The 26,905-nt window shown below is 58.6% G+C and overlaps 1 protein-coding gene across 1 annotated transcript; it reads left to right on the forward strand.

The window, feature by feature from the left end:
* On the forward strand, positions 1-25,462 carry CRHR1 (corticotropin releasing hormone receptor 1). The gene is made up of 12 exons (XM_069481585.1): positions 1-85; positions 8,553-8,672; positions 13,278-13,363; positions 20,116-20,222; positions 20,969-21,089; positions 21,304-21,457; positions 21,724-21,784; positions 23,873-23,945; positions 24,177-24,262; positions 24,482-24,617; positions 24,783-24,824; positions 25,322-25,462. Exons 5-12 carry the CDS (start codon positions 21,060-21,062, stop codon positions 25,460-25,462), a joined length of 723 nt encoding a protein of 240 aa, XP_069337686.1. The 5' UTR covers positions 1-85; positions 8,553-8,672; positions 13,278-13,363; positions 20,116-20,222; positions 20,969-21,059.
* Positions 25,463-26,905: the final 1,443 nt, after the last annotated feature.

The following is a 26,905-nucleotide window of genomic DNA, read 5'->3' on the forward strand; positions in this document are numbered from 1 at the left end:
CTTCTCCTCCTGGGGCTGAACCCCGTGTCCGCCTCCCTCCAGGACCAGCATTGCGAGAGCCTGTCTCTGGCCAGCAACATCTCAGGTGAGTCCCCCCAACCCCCTCCATCAAGATTCCGGGTCCCCACAGTGCCACCTGCCCTAGGTCTCCGAGGGCCTGCACACAGACCATGCCTTAAAGTACAAGCAGCAAAGAGATGTTCCCTCCAGGGCTCTGAGCAATTGTTCATGTCTCCATGGGTGCTGTGTTAAGAAGGATCCTGAAGTTGAGTGTAAGTTTGGTGGGAAAGAAAGCTGCGATTGATTAACAGCATCTGCCATGGGCACAGGAGGGGTGTGGCCTCCGACACCTTGCTCTACGCCTCTCGGATAGAAAAGACTGTGGAACCGCAAACATTACTAACACCTGTGTAACCTCACCACGCACAAAGTGCTTTTGTATAATCGTCTTATTTCATCCTCACAGGAGTTGAAAACCTGACATTTGCACAAATGAGGAAACTGAGCCACAGTTACCTAACTCCCCCAGACCACACAGCCAGTACGTGGCGGTGGCTGGGACCCAAATCTAGATCTTTGAGCTCCCAAGGCCATGCGTTTTCTAACTTTTGGTGTAGTCCTGGGATGGCTGCTGCCAGGCAAAACCGGAGAGGCCCCCACACCTGAGGGTCTATGGGAGGCTCGTTGTCCTTTGGGAATTTATCTTCCTCTTCAAGTCTCTCCTTAAGTCACTCCAGCTCATTAATTGAGCACCTACTATGCAGCAGGCCCCATGCAAGGCACTGGAGGAGCAAAGAGGGGGGGCCCCCCAGTCTGGTCCAGGAGTCAAGTCTGCACATGCTCATGCTATGAGGCAGAGTGCAAGACGTGTGCTAGCGGAGAAGCAGACACAGCGCGTTAGCTGATGTGCAGGCATTCATTCCTGAAGCTGAGCCTGCAGGGGCAGGAGGCCTCCACAACTCGGAGCAGCTGCTACCTGTCCAGCTGTTCCTCCACTAGGGAGGCCTGGGGGTAAAGAAATGAGTGCAGGACTTGGAGAAGGTAGACTGGGTTCCTGTGCTGGCTCATAGCAGGTGTTCAGTCGTGTCCTGGCAGCCATAGGGATGCCCTTGACCCCCTTGAACCTCCCTTTGCCTGACTATAAAGCTGGAGGCAGGGGGGATACCTGCCTCGAGGATCCATTACAAGATTAAATGCACTAAGTTTTATGGCATTTCACAAACCAGCGTGCCATGCAACTGCTGGTTATTATCACTGTTGGTGATATTGGCAGGCGTTTAAAAAGCTTACATATAGTTGGAATGAATAGAAGGTACTTGCCATGAATTGCTCACTACAATGGAGGTGGCAGGGAGGTTAGGACTGGAGTGGTGCAAATCCAGGAAGGCTTCTTGAAGGAGGAGGTTTCAAGGTGAATATTAAGAGAGACTCTGAGTGTGGACTGTCAGAGAAGAGCCAGTGCTCTAAGCCAAAGCAAGAGTTGACCAAGGACCAGTAGGTGGGTTTGGTGGCAGGCCCAGGGAGGGGCGAGGAGGGAGAGGAGTGGTAAGCCTGGGGAAGTACTGGGAGCCCAGAGCATCTGGCTGCAAAGTTGGTTAAGCTGGGCCGTGGGGAACAGGGAAGTAGGTTCTCGAGTAAGGGTCCGGAGTTCTGGGGGAGAGAGATGGGGAGGGAGGAGACCTGCTCAGAGGCTGAGCCTGGCAGGAAAGGCCCCGCCCCCAGCCCCCGCCCTCATGCCCCGGGGCTGGTCAGGCTCCATCAGCTTGCTTGTGCTCAGGAGGAATGACATCCCTGGGCCCATGCAATTGTCACCTGTCCTTGGAGGCAGCAGCCGGTGATGAATGGTGTTCATTCCCCAGTGATTTGTGCTTCATGCCCCCACCCCAGCCTGGCCCAGCCTGCCTGGCTTGTGGCACACGATCCATCACCCTCCACAACAGCTTCTGATAATGGGCCATTTGTCTTCCAACTCTGAGACCTTCCCAGACCGATGGCACCGGTAGAGACAGATGGTGAGGGTGGAGCGGAGGGGCCGGGACAGATGGATGGGCGTCTGGCCGGGGCGGCTGGCACTGAGCCGGGGCCTTTGGGGGGCCTTTCATATACATGCCTCATGCCAGGAGCAGGGAGAAGGTGGGTCCCGGGGCTAAGGCCCCATCATGTGGCAGATCACAGCATGAGCAAGACAATGCCAGGAATTAATAGAATTATTAACTAATAACATCATAGATAAATGGAACCAGAGTCGACAAGGACCTGGGGTCATCAGTCCCCATCTCCAGTCGTAAGGTAGTGAATGACAATAACTAAGACTAGCTGGGATTTATTTAGTGCCGACTATGTGTGGGACACCATTCTAAGTGCTTTCATCTCGATCATCAGAACAATAGAGTCGGGAAGTGTTTTTATCCCCATTTTACAGAAGAGGAAACTGAGGCTCAGAGGTTAAGTAACTTGCCCAAGCACCCACAGTTACTAAGCCATGGCCCCAAGATTTAAACCAAGTGGGCCTGATTCCAGACTTTACCACCAGAACCACGTTATGTGGCCACCCACAGAGCCATGGTGCCCAGGGCACAGCAGTCAGTCATCTAGGGGTGCAGTGTTACCCCTGCAGTTTCCCATGCCCATGTTGGGTTTGCACATGGCCCCAAATTTTCCTCAGCACCTGATACGTGGCTGGCACTGTACTAGTGCTGGGAATGCAAAAACAGAGCCCACAGGCCCACAGGACAGGAGGCTCCCATCCCCTTGTCCTGGTAGATCACACACCCGACAAAGGCATCTTTCTTCTCTGCCCAGCCAAAGAGGAGGCAGCTCAACCAGGACGTGGTGGAGCAAAGACCAGGACTCTCTGCCTGCCCTCTGGCACCCTCTCCATGCCAGGCGACACAGGCAGGGGCCCTGCCCATCCATCTCAGCAGCACATGCGGCTGGATGGGCAGGAATGTGTGTTTCAGAGGCTGTCCTTGGGCCACCTGCTGCTCCCCCTCTCCTGGGTTTAAACCAAATGGGGGGAGGGGTGTCCCAGCTGCAGGGCTGTTGCCAAGTGCCCGCCTACCTCGTGGTTCATTCAGAAGCCCCTGACGGGAGGCCCAGCGTAACCGTAACCGGGACGGAGCCAGGTGCCAGTTGCCCTCTGGAGTGATCTGCCGTGGAAGGATCTGCTGAGCACATTTGGACCCTAAGCCTGGTGGGACAGGAACTATATAACCTACTTGGGGGAAGAAACCGGTTTCCAATTGTGCACAAGCATTAAATAGGCCGCCTTCAAAGGGTTCTTGTCTGTTCATTAAAGCAGGCCCCCCCAGACCCTGACTCGGCAGGTGGAAGCCCTCACACGGCTCCCCTCTCCTCTTCCCTCCATTTGCAGTGATTTGGGGCAGTCTGACCACAGCGTTCCCACGAGCAACCAGAGTGTGGGCCCCATGCATTTGCTTTGTGCAGGGGTGGGGAAGGAGAGAGACAGAGGACCTGTTTTATGCATACCTTTAGCCCGCTTGACTCCTCCCAGCCCACCCCCCACATGAAGGCCCATGGTGACCAGGGTGCCCCCACCCCCAACCAGGCAGGACCCTAAAGGGACCTACCTGCCCTAAGAATGAGGGGTTGAGCCACCAAGTGATAGGAATGTCAGCACCTCAGACACACCAAGCACACATGTGCCTCAGGGCCTTTGTACCTGCTGTTCCCTCGGCCTAGAACACTCTTTTCCTGGGTGTGCACATGGCTCCCTCATTCCTTTAGGTCTCTGCTTAAATTTTAGTACTTTAGAGACCACCAAATTAAAATAGCACCCTGTCACTCTGTCTCCTTGCACCGCTTAGTTTTTCCCCATAGTATTTCTGGTTAACAGATGTGTGTGGTGGGCGGAAGGTTGCAGTCTCCCCATTAGAACGTAAGCACTATGAGGGCAGGACATTTATTTTGTTCATTACTGTATCCCCAGCCCCTAGAACATTTCTTAGGGGGGATGGGTTCCAGGGCTCCCCTGGATACCAAAATCCTCAGATGCTCAAGTCCCTCATGTAAAATGGCATATTATTTTGCATACAACCTACACATATCCTCCTATATACTTTAAATCATCTCACATGATTTATGATACCAAATACAATGTAAATGCTATGTAAATAGTTGTTAAACTGTATAGTCTAGGGAATAATGACAAGAAAAAAATAGCCTGCATATGTTCAGTACAGACACTTTTCTTACTCCACATATTTTCTATCCGCGGGTGGTGGAATCCACAGATGCAGAATCCAGAGATAGGAGGGTCTCGTACTTGTTAAATAAAGAGCAAAGTCATTAACCCTTCGAGCCGATACCTTCACTGACCGGGAGGGGCGCTGCGGGAGGTGCTGGCTCCTAACAGCAGCCCAGCCTGGGCGCTACTGGGGCTAAATTGGCTTGGCTGTTTGCAAGGCTGCCTTACTTTGGTCCAAACTGTTCCCCATCCCAGAATCATGATATCAGGGTGGGAAAATACCACCCCCGCCTCCCAGCCCCCAGCCAGGAGAGCAGAAGAGGTTGAGCGTTTGTGGCAGTGGGACCTGGAGGGGACGTTGGCCCAAGAATCAGAGTCCTACAGCCCTGACCTTGAGGTCCTTGTAGCCACCAGGCTGAGTGACACAGAGACTGGCTTCCTGCCTTCTCCTCTTCCCAGCTAGGAGATCAATACCCTCCCTGTCCCCAGCACCTTGGAAATGATCTTTCTCTGTACCTCTTGGACTCTCCGTCTGCCTCTCCCTATTCTGCCCTTAGTGTCTTGACTCTATTTCATCTTTCTCTCCTGTCTCTCTCCTTGCCATCTTGCCCCCCCTCCCCGCGCCCGCCTTTTCGCGTTTTCTCCTCCCCAGAGAGTAGTGGGGCGGGTTGAATGAGCCGCACAAATTTTGTAATGCAAAGCGCCCCTCACGGTGCAGTGTTCAACAAGTGTTGGTCCCCCCTTCCCCAAGTCCTGCACAGCCTTAGAAGTTCTCCTTCCCAGGCCCTGGGACCCCTGCTCTCCTCCTTCCCCGCAGGACGGGAAGCCGGAATCCTGTGTGGGAGCGGCGGACACCCCAGGCAGGGCGCATTACGGGAAGGCGCCGAGGCGCGAGGCAGTCCCAGGCAGGGAAGTCCAATGGGCAGCGCCGACTTGCTTGAGACCCTGTCCTGCTGCCTCCTCCCTGCCCTCGACCTCTGGGTCCCCCCCTTCTTCCTCCACCCTGCCTTCTCTCCTCTCTTCTCTCCCTGCCTCTCCCTCCTCCGCCTGCTCCCTAAGACCACATGGCCGACCTAGCAGGGCCAACCCCTGCCGATGCACGTTTAGCGGCACTTACGTGGCTGAGCCCGGCCGCCGCTCCGGATTGGCCCTTGCGCCTCTGGCCACGCCCTGTGTGGCTCCACCCATTCCCTGGACCCCGCCCCCCGCCCCCATCCCTACACGCTTGGCCTTTTGCTCTGGGGTAGGGGGATCTTTGTCTCGGGCTTTTTTCCTTTGGCTTCTCTTCTCGGTTCTTGTAGCCTCTCCCTTTCTACGTGTCTCACACAGACTTTCATTCCCTCCAGATTTCTGGGCTCTTAACGTGGAGATTGCGTCCGCTGCTGTGAGCTGCAGGGGGCGGGGAGGAGAGAAGGGAGAGGCACCGCGATGCGGAGGGACCCTGGGCACAGGGTGGGTGCAATCAAACGCTGGGGGGCAGCTGCCCGGATTGGGGCCAGCTGTGGTGTGGTGAGAGGAGCCCTTCAAGACCAGCGTTCAAAATCCACTTCTGCCTCTTAGTGTCTCTGGATACTTAGTGTCTTGGAATGAGCCATTTGGCTGCTTGGGCCTCAGTTTCCTTATCTGTAAAGCAGGGAGAATTAGCATTCTGGGTGCTGTGGAATCTGTACCACAGACCAGGGGCACGTGGCCTTCCGCCCTGCCCTCTGTTCTTTGGAGAACGGGAGCTGGGGAGCTGTGCAGGGAAGGGAGGAAGGAGGACAGAGGCCTCAGTGACGGAGAAGGTGTGTTGGGCACCGTTCCGGACACTGCCACTTGGAACATCCCATTTCGTCCTCCCAGCCTAGCCCAGTAGATATTGTGAGCAAATGAGTGGATGAATGAATGGGCAACATACTGAGGAAGGTACGGCAGTGTCATTAAATGAGGTGGCACGTACCGAGCACCTGGCATGTGCCTGGCACGGTCAGCCCTTCATAAATGCTGCCCCTTTCCTGCTGCCTCCTAGACTGTCCCCACTCCTAAGTGACACGCAATGTGGTATAATAGAAAGAGCAGGCTGGGCGCGGTGGCTCATGCCTCTAATCCTAGCACTCTGGGAGGCCAGGGCGGGTGGATCGCTCGAGGTCAGGAGTTCGAGACCAGCCTGAGCAAGAGCGAGACCCCGTCTCTACTAAAAATAGAAAGAAATGATCTGGACAGCTAAAAATATATATAGAAAAAATTAGCCGGGCATGGTGGCGCATGCCTGTAGTCCCAGCTACTCGGGAGGCTGAGGCAGGAGGATCACTTGAGCCCAGGAGTTTGAGGTTGCTGTGAGCTAGGCTGATGCCACGGCACTCTAGTCCGGGCAACAGAGTGAGACTCTGTCTCAAAAAAAAAAAAAAAAAAAAAAGAAAGAAAGAAAGAGCACTCGAGTTAGAGTCCAAAACACCTGCCTGTGAGTCTTGGTTCTTTCACTCATTGACTCATGACCTTGGGAAAGTCACTTTACTTCCCTGGGCCTCAATTTCCTCACTTGTAAAAAGGAGATAGTGGCATTGTAGGGTGTATGAAGAACAAATGAAATAGATGAAGAACGGCTTTGAAACAACAGAGCATGGTTGATAATATTATCCTCCCCTCCCTGAGGCCACGTGCTCCTCCGGGCTCAGCGCTGTCAGCACGATCCAGGACGGGTTCAGATCCCAACTTGGCAGGCCCGTGCACGGATGGCCCTGCTTCGTCACTCTGCTGCCTCCACCACTGCGCTGTGATGACATTCACGGAGGCTCCACTGTGGCCCAGCACCCGGGCTCAGCCCACTCTAGCCGCCTGGCCTGCTGTCACCTCCTGTCCATTAAGCGCCAATCCAGATTTCTTTCTCTTTCAATTAAGCCACTTGGCCTTAAGGCCTCTGCCCCCTGAGCCCTGATTTGCATGAACACCCTATGAATAGCTTTGATTAGAAAGAAAAAACAGCATTTGGTATGAGTGCTGGTCGGCACTGCCCTGAGTCCAGCAGGGAACGAAAGCCAGTTTAACCAGGACTGTTTCCTGAGAGACCGGGGACAGGCTAATGTGGGGAGGAGATGGCAGGCGGGCCTCAGCCAGGCCTGACGAGGCTGTCCCCTTCTCGTCTGTGCATTCTTGTGCCAATTCCACATTATTAACCTGGGGACTTTGGGTCTCAACAGGACTTATGTGCCAGCCTCCTGCCAAGAGGGGCATCATAGGCAGAGAAAGAAAGGGCAGCCTCAGGAGGGGTGCCAGGACTGTGACAGAGATGCTTGGCCCCAACACCGCCCCTACCCTCCAGAAGTGTCACTGGGGCCTCAACACTGTCCCAAAACACACACAAGCACACGCTCTACTCCAAAAAGCAAATAGTTGGAAGGAGCCTTTGACATCCTCTTTCTAGTTCAGCTTGTTTATAGCTCTTTTGAATCACAGACCCCTTTGAGAATCTAATGAAAGCCATGGGCCCTTTTCTCCACTAATATGCATATATATATAGCAAAATTTTTATTATATTCAGGGTGTCTGTGAACCCTTGCAGCTTCCAGTAGACTGAGATTAAGAATTCCAGATCTAATTCGACCATGCTATTTTATTATAAATGAAGACACTAAGGCCCAGAGAGGGCAAGTGACTTGCCTATGGTCACACAGCAAATTAATAGCAGAGCCCAGTCTGAAGCCATGGGCCCAGACTCACAGTTCAGCACCCTTTCCATTCCCCCAGATGGTGTCTCCCTCCCTTTCCCCCCCCCCCACCCCCCGCATAGTGCCCTTGGTGAATCCGGTTTCAGGGTCCAGCTCAGCAAGTGTGGTTATCAGGCCGCCTGGAAGATGGAGCAGCTTCACTTAGCTGGGTCTTCCATGCAGGGCTGGAGTGCATGTGGTTTGGTTCCAGAGATGTGTGAGGGGGCTGGGTTAGTGGTTGGCTGGGCCTGTTCTAGAGTGTTCCTGTGAACTCTCAGAGCTCCAGGCTATCACCAAGTGAGGGGCCGAGAGATGTGTCCTCAGGCCACAGAACAGGGGACCCGAAGCCTGCCCAGCCTTCCTCCAAATGCCAGCCACAACCTTAGCTTTTACCACCACCTCCAGGCATCTCTGTTCCTCCTCTGCCCTGAAATCCACACTGGCTCCCTAGTGCCTTAGTAGCAAATTCAGATTTCTCCCCCTGGTGTTTCCCATACATAGGGTAAGCTCATTTCTGCACTGACATCATTGCTCTTGTCCTGTCCCTAGTTGGTGTGTGAGTGTGAGCCAGCGGGGAGGTGGGCAGGACTCTGGAATGTCCTCTGCCTGCCTGGGGCCTGGGTGGGGATCTCGCTCTGCCTCACCAGCCGTCTCTCCTCCAGGACTGCAGTGCAACGCGTCTGTGGACCTCATTGGTACCTGCTGGCCCCGGAGTCCCGCAGGGCAGCTGGTGGTTCGGCCCTGTCCCGCCTTTTTCTATGGTGTCCGCTACAACACCACAAGTAAGGATGAAAGAGGCAGGGGGACCATCTGCTGGGAGGTGGGACAGGATGGGGAGAGTGGAGGTGGGGGAAATAATAATAATAATGATGACAATAATGATAATACTAATACCTCTGTGGGTAGAGCTGCTTTGCCAAAAGCTAGCTCCGGGCTCCACGTGCTGTGCTCATCAGTGGTGATTATAATGACACTCCTGGGAGACACTATCACCCATTACATAACTAAGGCCTCTGGGGCTCAGAGAGGTTACAGAAATTGCCCAAGGTCACCAGCTGGAATTTGCATCCAGGTCTGTCTGATACTTTTGCCTGCAGGTGACAAAATGCAGGTTCGTCTGTTTGAGGTGCATCAATACTGCGGGGTAGGGCGGGGTCATCAGAACGGCCCCAACTTTGTGGATGAGAACCCCAAGCTCAGAGAGGCTTTGAGACCAGCCCTGGGGGACAAACAGTTTTAAATCCACGGGTGGGGGCTCAACTTGCATCCCAGGTCCATAGGTGGGGTGGGGATGGGGCAAGACTGACCCAGGGTCTGTTCGGATACTTGATCCTCACGTAAACACCTTGCTCCCCTGGGGCCCCCAACCCCCACTGCCCGGCTTTGCAGCTCCTTGCCACACCACCTGCCATGCTCAGAATTAATTTGCTCTCTCCTGTCAGTGACTCGATCCCTGCTTATCAAGAGAGCAACAGCTGCCCTCACCTATCCCTGGGGTTGGGGTCTCTTTTGTGGCCCTTGGGACCTGTGCACCTGAGCTCAGAGCCCCAAGAGGGCACCAGGGGTGACCACAGACACCAGGGGGTTTGCTCCAAGCTCATGTGTGACCTCCAGCACATTTTCCCTCCTCTTACTGCCCTCCAGCCCCTTGTCTGAAGGTGGAGAGGGCTGGATGACATGTTTCTGAGACTTTTTCCAGCTCAGAACGCCCAAATTCCTCCTGCCCCTCAGCCCCCTACCAGATGGATTAAGAAGATAAGGCTTGGGGCTATGGCCAGGGAGGTGTGGGAGGGCCCGGCAGGGGAGTGGGGAGGTCAGAGCAGGGCAGGAGGCTGCCACTGCCAGATCTTGCAGCCTCGTGTGTCTGCGCCACATCCTGGCCATGGGAGGGACCTGGAGAGGGAGTAGAGACACTGGAAGGGGCGTGGGGACCAAGGGGAGGAAATGCAGAAGGGAAGAAGGGGAGAGGGACCTCTGGGTAGAGTCAGTCCAAGAGGATAGTTTGGGGGGTGCACAGTCGGCCAGCCTCCAATTTGTGGGGCTCATTTTACCATAAGGAAATTGAGGCACAGAGAGGCTAATCACCTGTCCAAGGTCACAGAGCTTGCAGGTGGGGTCAGAACCTGGGAACCAAAGCCCTCCCACTGCTCCACTCGTGATGGTGTGGCTGAGTCCTTCTGGAGCTCCCAGGAAGGAGGCAGAGTCAGGGCTGGGGCGTCAGGGGCTTGCGGAGGAGGCACCAGTGCCTGTTAGCTCCACCTGCACAGGGATTGTCACGTCTGATCCTGCCCTCATTCCCCAATGCCACTGCCCTAGCGGAAGGTTCTAGATCTGACCCTGTCACACTCTCCCTTGGAATCTGCCCTTCTGTGGCTCACCATTGCCTCCGTGGTCAAGCCCGTGCTCCTGAGTGGGGCCTGCCAGGCTCTCTGTGGCCACCCCCAATGAGCTCCCTCCACGCTCGTCCCCAAGGGTTACTTGACATGCCCCAAATAGGCATTTTCAGGCCTTATTGCCTGAACGCACTCCACGCCCTGCCTCTGGTGGCAGCCGGGAGTCCTGGGTTCTCGTCCCAGCTCTGTCTGTAACTGGTTAAGGAGCCCTGGGCACGGGCCTCTCTGGGCCTCGGTTTCTCTGCCTGCAGGGTGACGGGGGTTGCATGAGGTGTCTCTGGGTTCCCTCACCCGACCCTCTATCATCCCAGAAAGGGAGCTGGGGTGAGGGTCCCTGGACGTGAGGACAGCACGTCAGGGCAGGGCCGGGGACGCCCTTCCCAGGTGCCCCCGCCCGGGTGATGCAGACACACCCGGGCAATCAGCAGCGAGTGGGAACCCTAATCATTAGTCACTAATTAATTCATTCACTGATGAGGTGCCGCCAGGACTTCTAGGCCTTTTCCTTAACGCCCTCCCTCCTGCTGCATCCGATCTTCAAAGGGATGGGAAGCATTTCCAGAAATAGCCATTTTCCCGTGATTCTTCAGGAGGACTGCTCAGCTCAGCAATTAAAGACAAGGAGGTCGCATCCTCCCTGGCAACGACTTCCCCCCATTGGGCCTGTTTTCTTTTCGGTCACCCCCTCCTGCCCCATCAGAGCCTGCTCCGTCTGGATGACCCGGCCTTGGGAGGGCCTCCCGGCTCCCCACCCACATGTGGGATGCCAAGCGGGCATTGGGCGAAGGCGGCTCCTCCCGAAATCTCCACCGGTACCCTCTTTGAGAGAGACAAGTGACATGTTCTGAATCTCATGCAAGGTTACATAAATACAGCTCCAAGGCAATAATAATAAAAAAATAACAGCTAGTCCCACATGCCAGGGACAGTCCCAAGCCCTTTGCACATGTTAAGTAAAAGTACTCAGCCTTTGAGGTAGGAGCCATTACTAAGATCATTCTAACTCACAGGTAAGGAACTGAGGGCTTGTGTGGTTTGCCCAAGGTCGCACAGCTAGTGGGGGTGGCGCCAGGGTTTGACCCAGGCTGTCTGGGTCTGGGGCGGCTCTTAGCGCCACTCTGTGCTTCTCCTCTTAAGGCAGGAACCGCCCTGCCCCGCCCCACCCCACCGCCCCCCACCCCACCCCCCACTGCCCCTTCCTGCCAGGCCTGTTCCCCAAACCCCTCTCTCTGCAGACAATCCAGAGCAGCCTGTGGTCCCAGGCACCTCCCCCAGACCCCCCTGCAAACCCAGCCGCCGAGCCTCAGCCCTCTGGTAGCTCATCCCTCATTCAGCAATTAGGAGAGAACGCGCAGCCTCTTCACAAACTCTGCCCAAGGGCGCGACGCTGCCTGAGACTAAGGTCCACTGACAGGGAAGCCGGGCAGAGCTTTAAAAATCCACTCAGCCCGATTTCCCCCCTGGCAGCCGCAGTGAGAGCAGCGCCTGGGCAGAGGGGCCGGGGAGGGGGGGCAGGGAGGAGGTCTGGCAGCCTTCCAGCTGGGGGTGGGGGTGGCGGGCAGGCAGCAACTCTCCTCCTCAGCCTCCTCTCCCTGCTGTCACGGTGCTGCCAGCGGACAGGCAGCTCCCAGGCTGGATGGTCCAGCCCCTCCCCTTACGAGGGAGGAGAAGGGGCCCGAAGGTCACCCCCACAGCCCAGCAGCGGTGGAGCCGGCAGGGCCCTGGCCTCTGGCCCCCTTGCAGTGTTCCACCCCTGCAGGGCTCCAGAACCAGCAGCTGGGACTCTGGCAGCTTCCCCCGCCCTCTCCCAGGCCCGAGTCCAGCGGGAGCCTGCAGTGAGGGAGGCTCCAGGGAGACGGCTCGGGGTTCAAGTCCTCTCCAGCCAGTGCTGCCTGGAGTCAGAGCCAGAATTAACTCAAGGAAACATGTTTAAAGCCACTGATGCCAGAGCCGGGTACGGGGTAGGGTGGGGCGACCTCCGCCAGCAGAGGAGACAAGGTAGAATTTAGAACTCCCTCGGTCTCCTCCCCACTGGGTTTTGGGACCCTGGTGCCCAAGCGGGTAGGCAGGAAGGAGGTGAGAGGGACCCTTTGGGCAGCCCAGAGCCCTAAAGCCAGGCGTCATGGCGGCCCACAGGACCCCCCTCCATCTCCATGCAAGGTGACAGGTTCTGGGCTGCAGGCCAGGCGGGGGCTGCACAGAACCTGCCGCCCCCACCCCCTGCCGCCTTCTCCAAGTGCGGAGGGCAGGCCCGCAGCAGTCCTGGCAGCTCTGGGTGATGAGACCCAGCACACTCCTGCGCCTGTCATTTTCTGTCCCAGAGACCTCCGTGGTGGATGTTCCCATCCCATGACCTTCTGACATGAGGCCCACATAGGGAAATGCCACCACGGGGACCTTCCCCAAGACCTGCCCTGCGAGTCCCCCCACGTGAAACTGCCACGTGAGGACCTCCCACTTAAACCTCCACTGTGGATGGTCCGACCCCAAGAAACCCTGTCATGGAGATTTGTTTGCCACGTGAGCTGTCACACATAGCCTTCCGTCATCAGATCATGCCCAGCCTCGTGAGAGTTGACTCATGAGATCTCACCGTTCTTTTTCCTGTCATGCAAGACCCCAAAACGGGAGATTGCTCAGAAGAGCACCCACCGCGTCATCTGCCACCACATGAGGGCTCACAGGGAAACCGGCCGCGCTGGGCGAGCCTGTCCACGGGCCAGTCCTGTGGGCCTGATTGTGCCGGCATGGGTGGGCAGAGCCGGGGCCCACCGGCAGGCATTAGGGGAGCCACTGACCCCCACCTGCTGGGGGACAATAGGCAAAAAGAGGCAGGGGAATAGGGCAGAGAGGAAGCCCCTCGCCCCAGCGTCACTCCACGGCCCCTGGCCAGCAGGCCCCTGTGCTGGCCCAGACGGACGGCTAGATGGGCAGACGGACAGACAGACAGATGCCTGCTGCTCTCCCCTCACTGCCTCTCTCTCCTTTTCCCAGACAACGGCTACCGGGAGTGCCTGGCCAACGGCAGCTGGGCTGCCCGCGTGAACTACTCCGAGTGCCAGGAGATCCTCAATGTGGAGGTGAGGCTGAGCGGGCTAGGCTGCCCACACTGAGGGGGTCCAGGGCCCCCGGCAGAGTTTCATGCCCACTGCGTGGCCGGGCGGTGTCGGGGAGCCAGAGGCTGACGCCAGGGGAGCAAGTGCCCCGAGGGAGGGCTGTGCCGAGTCCTTCGTTCTGCTCATGCTCATCGGGCGGCTGCATGCGCTGGGCACGGGACCGTCCCGGGGGTGCAGAGTCGGACCAGACACAGTCACGGGCTCCCCACCCGTTTCCTCCCCACGCACCTGACGGGCATGTCAAGGTCCAGCCACGGGGCTGCATCAGAACCAGGGATGGGGGTAGCAGTGCAGTTGGAAAAAGACCTTGGAGATCCTTTTAAAAATGTAAATGTTTTTGAGTAGATGTTGCAAAATCCAAAAGGTACAAGTGGGAATACAGTGTCTCCCTCCCACCCCATCTCAAACACTGGATTCCCTCCCGGGTTGCCAATTTCCTAAGTGCTCTTCCTGAGACATTCTCTGCATATACGAGTAATTATATATATATATATATATTTTCTTTTTTGTTTTTACCCAAATGCGGCATATTATTCGTACCGTTCTACACCTTGCTTTTTTCATATAATCATCTATCTTGGAGATTGTTTTATATCAGTACATAGAGAGCATCTTCATTCTCTTTTACATTTGCATAATATCACATTGTGCCATAATTTATTTAACCAGTCTTTGGTTATTACAAACAGTGCTACAATAAATAATCCCTTAAGGGTGACATGAGGCAGTGGCATGGCTAGATCTGTCCTTCTGGCGTTGCTGCTGCCCTCCATCCCCCTGTCCCCTCCCCCACACCTCCTGCCACTTTCTCAGTGGGTGCTGAGGAAGGTGGGGGTCAAAGGGCAGATGTCCCAGGCTGTCCGAGGGCCCTGGGCTTCTGGGGTGTGGAAGAGAGTCCTGAGCATCCCAACCCTGAAGATCTGAGTTGGAGGGGACCTGAGACCCTCCCTCCCATCTTGCCTGGGAACCTCACCCAGAGCATGTGCAGATACAGGTCCCAGCGCTAACACCTGTGAGAGCAAACTGCCCAGGACGGACCTGGGAATCTGCATTTTATTATAACACGTGTCCCAAGGGAACCTTCTGATGGGGCCAAAGTGAGAAACTCTGATCTAGTGCAACCCATTCATCTTACAGATGGGGAGACTGAGGGCCCAGAAATGGGGAGTGACTCACGCAAGGTCACGTGGCCAGAGTGAGGCAGAGCCTGGAACCTGGGGCTTTGGAGCCCGGGATCTGCTGTGCCTGCTGCCAGGAGCCTGGCCTGCAGCAACAACTCTCCCCGACCTGTGGCGCCCACCCTGGCCCTGAGCGCTTTGCTCAGCCCCTCCCCAGGCCTCCTGGCCTTGCGTGGCTGAGCTCCTGGGGCTCTGCTGTCTCCTTCCAGAAGCTGCAAAGATAGGTCGATGTTCAGTCTTAAAGAGTGACGAGCTGCTGGCCGGGCGCAGTGGCTCACGCCTGTAATCCTAGCACTCTGGGAGGCCGAGGCGGGTGGATCGCTCAAGGTCAGGAGTTCGAGACCAGCCTGAGCAAGAGCGAGACCCCGTCTCTACTAAAAATAGAAAGAAATTATATGGACAACTAAAATATATATAGAAAAAATTAGCCGGGCATGGTGGCACGTGCCTGTAGTCCCAGCTACTCGGGAGGCTGAGGCAGTAGGATCGCTTGAGCCCAGGAGTTTGAGGTTGCTGTGAGCTAAGGCTGACGCCATGGCACTCACTCTAGCCCGGGCAACAAAGTGAGACTCTGTCTCAAAAAAAAAAAAAAAAGAGTGACGAGCTGTTTCATGGTGCTGCTCTGGCACGGCGGGCGCAGGGTGAGGGGCTTCCTGGCATCTCAGATCCCGCGGGCCAGATGATCAGGTTCAACGAAAGCTGGAGTGGATTGGCCGGGCTTCTTGATGGTCCGACCTGAGCAAAGACAGCCCCCAGGTTGCTAAGTCCCCACCCAGTGGGCCAACCTGGGAAGCTGGGGAAGAGGCGCCCTCCTGGGCTGGGGAGGGAAGTGGGGTTCCAGGTCAGGAAAGGTAGCTGGGCCAGAGGAGATGGCCTTGGGTGGGGGCGGGGTGGGGAACTCACGGCCTGGCACACAGCGGAGGAGGTGGGAGGAAAGGAAACAGGGCTGTGCTCAGACAGGCAGGGCAGTGCTGTCGGCGACTCGAGACCACGTTCATGCCCACAGAGGGACCGTGTCGGGGAGGCACAGAGGTGTCCGGCTCCTCCATCGCACCCATCTCTGCTCTGATGGTCCTGCAGGGTCTGCAGAGCCTGAGGCAGATATATTTCCAGCTGGAGGTCAGGCCACCAGCCGCCCTCTCCCCACCCCAGAGGGGCAGGTGTCTGTCCTCTTCTTAGGTGCCGCAGCTGCTGGCAGTCCCCTCCCTGCATCCGGCCCTCCCGATGGGCAGGGCAAGGTCTTCACGGTCCACCAAGCCCCTCCCTTCCAGTTGGACCTCACTAAGTCCCCTAACGTGGCTGAGAGTTATTCAGATCTCTGCCTCCTGGTAGATGGGAGGGTGGTGCTGGCCTTTGTCTTGGCCTATGGAACACGTTCCATCTATCTGCCACCCCTCTGTCTCTCATCTCACCCGTGAGGTCAGGGGTGCACCTGGGGGCAGGGATGTCTGGGTAACATGCGCATCCCCCTCCTCACCCACACCCCCCCCCACCAGGATGCAGTGACTGCCCCCCGACTCCCTGCCCACCTCTGCCTGGCTTTGCCACCGCTTGCTCTCCCCCATAGCCCCTGCTGGCCTGGTGCCTGGCACTCTGGGTAATCAATTAATTTAATTAGTGAAAATGCCATCCCCTTCTGCCAGCCCCTAGCCTCGCCAGACCCCTCCCCACTCCCAGACTCCTCGCCCCATCCCAGAACTGCAAAGAGGAAAGTAGCCAATTAACTGAGTGGCAGGTTTCTCAGCTCTGGGCCTGGGCTGAGCCCTAATTAAGCACCAGCGCCCTGGGGTATTGCAGAGACTGGCTTCGCAGAAGTCTGCCTGTGAAATGGGACTTGAGAGGGCACCCCAAGGCCAGGCACCCCAGAGACCTGCCCACACCACCAGGGGACAGGCCCCCAGGCACTGCCTGGCCCGGGGGGGATAGCACTGAGCCCCCAGTACCACCCTGCACCGGCCCTCACTGCCCGTTTCAGCACCCTCCCCCCATCTCCCTCCACTACGATAACCTTCCCCAGGGTCCTGACTCCCCAGGACACTCACACTCTGTCCCGGTCCCCCGCACCCTGCTAGTAGGAGTCAGGGCCTCGAGCATATCCTGGGAGGACACCTTGGTGGGACATGAAAGGGACTCTGGGTGAGGTTCACTGCTCACAGTGCGGGGAGAAGGGAGCTGTAGTTGGGCCGGTGCTTCTGAAACACTAAGGTGCTTAGGGGTCCTCTGGGCTTCTTGCAAAAGAGACTCTAAGTCGGCGGGTCTGGGGTGGGGCTTAAGATTCCACTTTTCTCAAGGTTTCCACCAGCTCTGAGACGCTGATGTCGCCGGCTCAGGGACTGCACTTCGAGGAGCCGGGGCTGGAGTACGGTGGGGGCTAAGGGGGCAGCTCGGGAAGCCCAGATGGAGAGGACGCCCCACAGAGTGGGGGGAGCAGGGACGGGAGCGAGACCGAGGCTTCGGGACTCAGAAGGGGCCGTGGGGTCCGGGCAGGGAGGTCTCATTGCCGCCCTCCCTGCAAGGCCTTGTGGCAGGTCTGACTCCGCTGCCACCTGGGACAACGTGGTGTCTTGCAGCGTCTGCTCAGAGCCAGCCGGGCACCAACTGCTTAGCAGATTCTGGGCATTGGGGGTACAGCAGAGTGGCCTCCGCCGAGCACCACACCGGGCCACCTTCCTTGGACCACCTGCTTGTCTTAGGTCTCCAACTGGACCGGGACAGAGTGCTGGTCAGGTCCCCAAGGACCAGCTGTGTCCCAGCTGCTCCTGCAGGTGTCAGTGGCTATCTCTCAGGGTGTCACTGGGCGTCCTTTCAGGTGTTGCTGGCTGTTCTCTCCGGGTGTCACCGACCACTTCTCAGGGAATTGCTGCTTTCTCTTAGGGTGTCACTGGCCATCTCTCAGGGTGGGCTGATGTCTCTCGGGGTATTGCTGGCTCTCTAGATAATGCTGGCCACATCTGTGGTTGTTACTGGAAATTCCTCAGTGTCACTGGGTGTCACGGGACCTATTTGTCTCCCAGGGCATTGGTGGCCACCTCTCAGATTGCTCCTGGCCATCTCTGGGGTGACACTGCTGTCTCTCCTGCTGTCTTCTCGGGCTGTCTCTCAGACAGCATCGGCTCTTGTGCCAGTGGGAGATGGGGCTTGAACCCAGCCCGGGCCAGCAGGCTCAGGGAGTCACACAGAGACTTTGGCCCGGGTCTCCCTGTGAGGCTCCATGGAGAAGCACCCTCCTGAGCCCCCGGGCCCCCCACGGCAGCCCCCTGCGGCTCCTAAGCCCAGAACGGAGCCAGACCTCCCCAGAGAGGGCTTCTGTTTTCAATTCCTGTTTGTCCCCCAAGAAATGTACCACGGGGACAGGGAAAAGAGGGATTTTTAAAGCCAGGCAGCTCCCGGTTCCAGTTGCTGGCTATGTGGTGTGGACCAATTATTCCGCCTCTTCAGCCAGAAAAACAGGGATGAAAGGACCAGTCTCAGGGCAGTTGTGAGAAGGAAAGGCGGAGACGTCTGTGAAGCACCTGGCACAGTGCTCAGCACACAGCAGGCGCTCAATAAATGACTCCTCCCACCGCAGCCCAAGGACCCAAGCACGGCCCGACACGGGCGAGGTGGGGGTGCGGGCGGCGGGTGGCGGTGGAGGGCTCCCCACACCCCTGCGCCCCCGTCCAGCCCGGGCCCGTGAGCCACGCGCACTCCACAGATGTTGTCATTACCCAGGGGCTTCTCAGCATGGATTCGTGGAGAATTTAATAAAGGAAATTAAATACCAGCTCCAGACAGCCTGTGATGTGTGTGTATCTTCCGGAGCCTCTGGATCGTGGCATTTGCCGCCAGGCGCTTCGAAACCCTCCCCATTTGCATGGGCGACGGGTACCCTTTGCTCCCTTCCCCTCTCTCTGTCCCTCTCTCACCTGATTTCATTTACACCTCCCTGGTCCGGGCCCTTCCAAGGCCCGAGTTGCTAATGTGATTTGCTGTCCAGTTCCAGAAAGCCCCTGCCAGGAAAACCAGCTCCCAGCACAGGGTTTCGGCCTCTACCAGACCCGAGAGGGTCTCCGGTGAGGACGCCCCTTCAGAAGGGCACAGCAGCCAGGGCAGTGGGGCAGGGCAGGCTCAGCCTCTTCGGGGATGCCTGATGGATAGGGCTGACCCCTGGGGACAGCTCTGACTTCGGTGGATTCTGTGTTCCGACAGGAAGGTCCTCAGAGGGCCAGGAGCTGTTTGGTGGCTCTGGAAGGATGAAAGGGCTGCTGTGAGCTCGTCCCTGTCTCAGCACTTGCCTGTGGCCAGTTTCTGTGCATTGTCATCCTCAGCCCCACGCTAGAGCCGAGAAAGGGAGAGGGAGGGAGGTACCAACGGGGACCCCACTTCTCAAAGCCAGCCACTTTCCAACGTCCGTGCTGCCTCCCCTCACTCGCACACAGTCACGGAGCCTGGCCGTGGGCCAGGCTCGGGTTCCTGGGCCCTGCCTTCTCAGGACCTAGGAGAGGGTGGATGGTGGCTTTGCTGTAGGGGTGCAAGAGCCTGCAGAGAGCTGGGCACTGGGGACGGCCAGTCCCCCATTATGGGCTGGGGACCTGTTTGTAGCCTTAGCATCTTGCCGATCTGCATGTGCAGGTAAGAGGTGGTTTTGAAGTTGGGTGACCTCGTGCGAGTCAACCTACCTCTGGGTCTGTTTTCCTGCTAAATCAGGTACAGACGCCCTTCCAGCTCTTCCCGCAGGGTTGCTTTGAGGTTTAAGGAGATAAGAGACACGAAAATCCTCTGTAAGTGGCTTCATCACTCTTGGAGCTTAAGATGATTAGAGAGTGGAGGGCAGCAGCCTACATCAGTATATTAAATTAATTAAGAAATAAAACTGGGGGATTTGTGATAGTCCTGGGAGGGCACCCCGTTCACTTCATGCAGAGCCCCTGGCCAGGGACGGGAAGGACCCGGCGGTGAGTCGTGCAACCTGGAGAGACTTTGTGGCTGCCGATGACGGCAGGGGCCGGTGCACTGTGGCCGGCGTCCCCTCCTCGCTCCGCTCCCGGGAGCAGGCAGCGACTGCAGCGGGAGGGATGTGGGGCTGACCGAAAAGATGGCGACGCAGTTCAGAAATGGGTAGGGAAAGAAGTCCGGGGGGTGGGGGGGGCTGGCGTCTCTGCACCCTCAGGGGCCACCTGGTGCTTGGACTGAAGGGAAGTGTGGGGGCCTTGAGCGTGAGGGCACCCGGTGAGCGGCCGACGTTTGTGCACTTGGAGGGAGGATCCCGTGGGATGTGGAGGTTCAGTTCGACCACTCTTTGTCCAACAATCTGGAGCGGTGGACAGAGCATGGGATTCAGGGACAGACAGACAGGCAGCCTCTTGGATTGACGTGCTGCTGCGGAGTGATGCCTGGCACATAGCAGGGGCTCCGCACGGGAGCACCGTGAGGATACCTGCTCCATCCTGCTCTGTCCTGGCCACCCCCGGCGCTGTCCTCATAGAACCGCTCACATCCAGTGGGCACAGGGGTGTGGCCGTGTGGGAGCCTCACCTCTCCCCCTCTCTCCTGCTCCAGAAAAAGAGCAAGGTGCACTACCATGTCGCTGTCATCATCAACTACCTGGGCCACTGCATCTCCCTGCTGGCCCTCCTGGTGGCCTTTGTCCTCTTTCTGCGGCTCAGGTGAGAAGGCCCTGCACCGCCTCCTCCGTCCCCACCCTGAGCAGAGTGGAGAAGGAGATGCAGGGGCAGCTCTGGGGAGGGGGGTGCTGGAAAGGGGATGCCCTGCCCTCCCCTCGGTGGGAGGGTGGCATATGCAGGTCTCTTGGGACCACTGGCAGAGCCGCTCTGCTCCTCCCCAGTAGCTGCTGGGGGCAGAGGGTGGAGAGGGAGGAGGCCCAGGCCCAGGCCCACCTTGTGTCACCCACACCCAGGCTGGGCTGCACCATTTTGGGGTGACCAAGCAGGTGGAGCCCTGGAAGTGGGGCCTCCATAGAGTGACACCCCCTTTTTAGGTTTGAAAGTGCCTGGGCCTCAGCACTGCTGCCAAGGGCGCAGGTGGCAGGGCCGGGACAGGGGGCAACGGGAGCAGGACTGATGCTCTGAGTCTCCATCCTGTGACGGCAGGGAGTCAGGGGCACCCTGGGGGCAGCGGGCATCCGCAGGTAGCAGGCAGCCTTGGTCCAGGGAACACGGGCCGTGTGCCAGGCGCTGCCCCCAGGAGCTTACGTCTGGGTGGGTCACAGCTGGGAAGGGCCACGTGGGGCATCAAGAGAGCCTTGCTGCCACCTCCCCACGTGACTTGGCCAGTCAGCCCTGCTCTGCCTCAGTTTCCCCATACATACATGTGGGCTGGAGCAGCGCTGGCGGCCTGTGCCTTATCTGCTCTCCTCCTGTCACTCCCGTCATCCACCTGCTCCGCTGTCCAGAAGCATCCGGTGCCTGCGGAACATCATCCACTGGAACCTCATCTCAGCCTTCATCCTGCGCAACGCCACCTGGTTCGTGGTGCAGCTCACCATGAGCCCCAAGGTCCACCAGAGCAATGTGGTGCGTCCTGTCGGGGAGCAGGATGGGGCCACACCCAGGTCAGAGGAAGGCCCAGGAGGGGGTCCCCTGCAGGGGAGGGGCTGGGCCCGGCCTCAGGGACCAGGGGACAGGGACAGGATCCCAGGGGGTGTGTGCCCCATCCTGTCCAGAGGAGGCCCCAGGCCCGGCTGGGTGCTGCCCCTCCTCCATCATCGGCTCTGGTTGGGGGTGGCAGGGCTGGTGCAGGCTGGTGACAGCCGCCTACAACTACTTCCACGTGACCACCTTCTTCTGGATGTTCGGTGAGGGCTGCTACCTGCACACGGCCATCGTGCTCACCTACTCCACCGACCGGCTGCGCAAGTGGATGTTCATCTGCATCGGCTGGGGTGAGCTGGGCCGCCTCCTGGCCCCGCCTGCCCTCTCCTCACCCAGCCTCAGGCCGGCAGGCTGGGGACCTGAGAGACGGAGCCCGGGTTGGGGTGGTGGGGTGCGCCATGGCCCTCCGCCCCTCACTGGGGGTAGGAGGCACGTGGTTCCAGCTCAACCCCAGCAACCCCTGACCCCCCTGACCCTCGGCTGCACTGGGGTCCTCCAGGCTTGGCATCCCCCAGGCCCCGCTGAGGGGCTCTATGACACCCCCTCTCTCCCCCAGGTGTGCCTTTCCCCATCATTGTGGCCTGGGCCATTGGGAAGCTGTACTACGACAATGAGAAGTAAGTCACCTCCTTCCCCTTCTCAACCTCTAGGCCCGGGCTCCTCGCCCAGCCCTGCTGACACGCCCTGAGGACTGGGCCACGCCTGCTTTCCCGTCAGGACTGTGGTTTCTGCATCTATAAGGGAAAGGAGGTGGGGGCAGGACTCAGTCCGAGGGTCCCTCCCCTCCGGGGGGGCTGGACAGCCGGGATCCAGTGTCCTTTATCTGCCTCGAGCTTACACGAGAGACAGTCTGGAGCCAGACTGCACAGGCTCTGAGTCGTGGCTCCATCATTAAATAGCTAATTACTGCAGCCTGCCTCAGTTTCCTCATCTGTAACATGGACACCCTAATAATAGTGCCTACCTCAAAGGGTTGTTGTGGGGGTAACATGAGTTAATATATATTCAGCCTTTAGAATAGTGCCTGACACATAGTAAATGCAATTTAAATGTGTTCTGTTAAGACTTGTTTTAACAAAAGACTCCATGAATTTATTAGAAACAGATCCAGATGATCTCAGAGGCTCCGTCCAGCTCTGAAGCCCTGTGGTGCCTTATAAAATGGACTCAGGTGTCCCCAATCACCCCTGGAAACTTGATTTCTGTCGCAGTGGTTCTCAACCTTGGCTCACATTGGAGTCACCTGGGAAGCTTTAAAAAGTAGCCATGCTGGGGCGTCGCCACCCCAGAGAGTTGGATGTAATTGGTCCAGGGTGTGGCCTGCAACTTAGGTTTTCTAAAAACCGTTTAGATGATTCTAATGTTTATCTAAGATTGAGAAAGACTGAAAACCACTGAGAGAGAGAAAGAAGGTGGACATAGATGGCCAGGGGAGGCACCAGGATCTTTTTTGGCGAAAGAAGTGCTCTCAGGAACCTTCTTTCTGAGTGGGGGTCCAGGCAGCCTCCATCACAGTGGCGAACCCTCTCCTCCCCCGCGGAGGGGACGGGGCCCCCGCAGCCTCACTGGGCTCCACGTGGAGCCGGGAAGATTATCTTCCATACTGATGAGGCTGCTTTGACCGCCTGTGCACAGGGGCGGGTGGGCACCCAGCCGGGCGGGCAGGCTGAGCCCCAGAACAGGAGTTTCGTAAACCCTGGCAGTGGCGCCTGTGCCTGCAGGTGTGTGCGTGAGTACAGGAGGGGGTGGAAGGTTCAAAAACCTGCTGTGTGCGTGCGTGAGTGAGTGAGTGTGTGTGTGTGTGTGTGTGTGTGTGTGTGTGTGTGCGCGCGCGCGCGCGCGCACTGGGTCTTGGAGGGAAGAGCATTCCTGGACTGGAGGAGAAAGTGGGTCTGAGCGGCTCCGACGCCCCACCTAGTGGTGAGATGCTGACGGTGCAGCAGCGGCCTGGGTGTGAGCAGCCGGAACTTGGAGACCAGAAGCCCCAGGACTGGACCCGGCGCTCAAACAGCTGCCTTTGGCCTACGTGGTGTTTTCAGAAGACTTGATTTTGTAGCCAACCTTTACAAAGTCAAAAGGGTTCACATAAAAACCCCACGTTCTGGCTTCTGGAGGCACCGTGAGATCTAGCCACTGCCCACAAGGGCACAGGGCTTCCTGTCCCCGCTCACTCCCCAGACCTCCCTGGGGCTTCCAGGAGGGAAACCTGGGAAAATGCAAAGCGAAGCTGCCTCCTGCGACAGGTGGGACCTGCGCAAGTCTCCCCCTCAAGGTTGATCAGGCTGCATTTGAACGGACTCAGGCAGATTGCTAACTGTTGGGTGCAAGGCTAACTGCTGGGTGCCACTGTGTGTGCTGCTGCCCCACAGCACCCCAGGGGCGTGCTGAGCCTTGGCCACCACCAGGGCGAGGAGGCAGTGGTGGCGTGTGGGGCCTGCTCCTGGTCGCAGTGTCTCCCATGTGCCCTCCCTGCCACAGTGCCTGCTTCCAGCTCTGCATGTCCCCAGAGGGTGCTGTGCTCTCTGCAGATGGGACAGCTGAGGCGCTGCAGTGGGATCGAGTGGCTTGACCTGCCAGGGTTGGATTTGGGGCACCCACATCCTGGCTTCCGGCCACTCCCACCCTGGCCGAGCACTGCCGCTCCCTCATGCCACTGACGTGGACCCAGATGACCCTCCCCTCCCCTTCCCTCTGTGGCCTTCTAGGTGCTGGTTTGGCAAGCGGCCTGGGGTGTACACCGACTACATCTACCAGGGGCCCATGATCCTGGTCCTGCTGGTAAGAAGCTGGGTGGGGACAGGAGACAGGGTGCAGTGGGTGGGGGGTGCCATCAGTGCTGACCGTGGACAGAAAGACCCCTCTGCCTGGAGGTGGGGGCCACCCAAAGAGGGGGCACGGGCCAGGCCTGTACAAGTGCTAGTGAGGAGGAGGGAGAGCAGCCGGGGCTCCGAGCCAGGCCCCTGCACACCTCCACGCCTGCACCGCCTCGCTCATGTGCTCAAATTGCAGATCAATTTCATCTTCCTTTTCAACATTGTCCGCATCCTCATGACCAAGCTCCGGGCGTCCACCACCTCTGAGACCATTCAGTACAGGTGACTGGGTCCTGCATGCCCCACCCCCGGGGGGTTCAGAGCCAGGGTCCCCCCTAGGCCTGGCCGTCCCTCCTGGCAGTCCCAGCTCCCCCTCCTCAGACACTCCTGACACCTGCCACTCCCCCTTCCCTCCCCCAGCCCTGGCCCCCCTCACTGAGCCAGAGGCAGCCCCTCTAGGCTGGGCTGTGACTCTGGGCCCCCCTGTCTGCCCCACCCCAGGAAGGCAGTGAAGGCCACTCTGGTGCTGCTCCCACTCCTGGGCATCACGTACATGCTGTTCTTCGTCAACCCCGGGGAGGATGAGGTCTCCCGGGTCGTCTTCATCTACTTCAACTCCTTCCTGGAATCCTTCCAGGTACAGCTGCCCTCCCCTCCCTCCAGCCCTGGAGGGGCCAGGCCTGCACCTCCTTGGGCGGGGCTTCCCCCAGGCAGGGGCCTGGAGGGCAGGAGGCTCAGGGAGGCCGGATGGGGCTACACCACCTGCCGTAGGCCTTTGACCGGCCTTGTCTCTCCTCCCCAGGGCTTCTTCGTGTCTGTGTTCTACTGTTTCCTCAACAGTGAGGTGAGGACCGGGGACTGGGCTCAGGGTGGCTGAGGCCTGTGGGGACTAGAGACTGCCCAGAGCCTCCTCTGGCCCTCAGGTGCTGGCTCCCTCCTCCTCCTCCCAGGTCCCATGGTGGGGGCCCTGCCACCTGCCCACTCTGCTCCTTTGCTCTCAGAGGCATTGGCCGGATGCCCCGGGCTTCAGTCTCACCGAGTCTGGGAAACCCAGGCCGGGCTGAGCGCAGGGGCAGGAAAAGCGTGCGGGTCGAGGACAGGGATTCCTCACGGCGGAGGCCGTGTAGTGCCTTTGTGTGGATTAGAAAAAGGTGCCCCTTCCTCAGAACACTGGAGAAAATTGTCCCAACAAACATGCAAATCAACGATGTCACCCACGTTGAGTGTGGACCCCTGTGCACCGCCCGCCTGGAGCTGCTCCCCCAGACAGCGGCTTGCGCAGCCCAGGAGGGGAGGGGTCCTCAGCCCCAGGCTCAGACGTGCCCTGCCTTGTGCCCACAGGTCCGCTCTGCCATCCGAAAAAGGTGGCACCGGTGGCAGGACAAGCACTCGATCCGCGCCCGGGTGGCCCGAGCCATGTCCATCCCCACGTCCCCCACCCGCGTCAGCTTTCACAGCATCAAGCAGTCCACGGCGGTCTGAGCTGCAGGGCCGCGGAGCGGCCCCCTGAGAGCTGTGGCTGGGGGGTGACGGCCAGGCTCGCTGACCACCCATCTGTGGAGGCGACCCGCTCCTTCCCACGCCCTCCCCGCCAGGAGCAGCTGGCACGAGAGCCTGGGGGGGCCACGCTCCACCCTCTGCCGAGCAGGAGTTCTAGATTGTGGGAGCAGCGGAGCTTGAGCCACAGGATGGACAGTCGCCTGCAGGACTGGGCAGCGCCCAGGGCCGCTGGGGAAGGGAACTGGGAATGAATGGAAACAGGGAACCGGAAACCCGCAGCAGCACACACGTCCCTCCAGAGCACAAGAAGCCAGCCCACTGGGTCCTGGGGCTGTCCTCAGCAACTGCGGGGAGGCTGCCGCCCCAGGGGCATCATGGGAAACTCTCAAGACAGCATCTCAGTCACCAGAAGCTGCCTCCAGGGATGCCGCCCGACAGCGCTGGGAACCCAGGCCACGTGCTCAGGAGCCCTGGAGACATCATCAGACATCGGGCCACATCACTGGAAATCACTCCCAACCCACCAGAGCTTCACTGGCACTGTGGCATTGCCACCAGAAATGCCCTGCCTTGCTGCCTTGCACCCTTCGATGTTTACTCCCTGCAGGCCAGGCCGGCTTCCCCCACCCCACCGTGGACGATACCCTCACTCCCGTCACCCCACCCCTGGCTGTTTCCCCATTGTGAGAAGACAGGAGGCTGGGAGGGGGACAGAGCAGCCTGTGAGCAAGAACCAGGTGTGCCCAGCCAGGGCCAGTGCCCCTCTGGGGTGGGCAGAGAGCTCTTGGGGGCCTCCAGCCTGCCAGCTTCAGTGCCCCGGCCTCTGGGGCAGGATGGCTAGCTAACAAAAGACAGGAGAAGGCCCCTCTCTGCCCGGGTGCCCTGGAGCAGGACAAGTGGCTCTCGGGACAAGCCCCTGGCCGACAGATCACTTACACCCCAGGTGTCGACTGGCCCAGCCCCCACCGGACCCACCATGTCCAGGGTGACTGGACGGCCAGCTGGGCTTGTGAGGGACCCCCAGAAGATGCGGGTATCAGCTGTGAGGGGGGGTGGTTGATGTGAAAAATAATATTTATCTTTTCAACCAGCATCTGTGAAGGCCTGGACTCTGCCGGGGCTGGGTGGGGAGGGTGACTCGGAGAAGTGGGGGGCGTTTTTCAGCCTTCAGGGGCTGCTGTGCTGCTGGGAACCTGACACCACTTACACCTGGGCAAGGATGGGGAGCTGGGTGAGCCCCTGAGGGCCGGGAGGGACGAGGGCAGGGGACTTAGAGGAAGGAGGGGGTCTGGCCAGGGCCAGTTAGGGGTAGCTCTTTGCAAAGAGGACAGCTGCAGGGAGAGACGGTCCATGGATTGGGGACACAGGGGAAGGATGCCATGGGGTGGGGGCGAGGGGGGCAGCTTGAACAAAGGAGACAGGAGT

This window comes from Eulemur rufifrons, chromosome 9 (assembly GCF_041146395.1).
Source record: "Eulemur rufifrons isolate Redbay chromosome 9, OSU_ERuf_1, whole genome shotgun sequence".
Taxonomy (NCBI): domain Eukaryota; kingdom Metazoa; phylum Chordata; class Mammalia; order Primates; family Lemuridae; genus Eulemur; species Eulemur rufifrons.

What these genes read in the sequence shown, in the direction of transcription:
- CRHR1 (XM_069481585.1), top strand. Translation starts at nt 21,060, where the DNA reads ATGAGCCCCAAGGTCCACCAGAGCAATGTG. An exon ending in GTTCATCTGCATCGGCTGGG is followed by an intron (nt 21,458 to 21,723) that starts GTGAGCTGGGCC and finishes TCTCTCCCCCAG; the next exon opens with GTGTGCCTTTCCCCATCATT. An exon ending in CTGTACTACGACAATGAGAA is followed by an intron (nt 21,785 to 23,872) that starts GTAAGTCACCTC and finishes GTGGCCTTCTAG; the next exon opens with GTGCTGGTTTGGCAAGCGGC.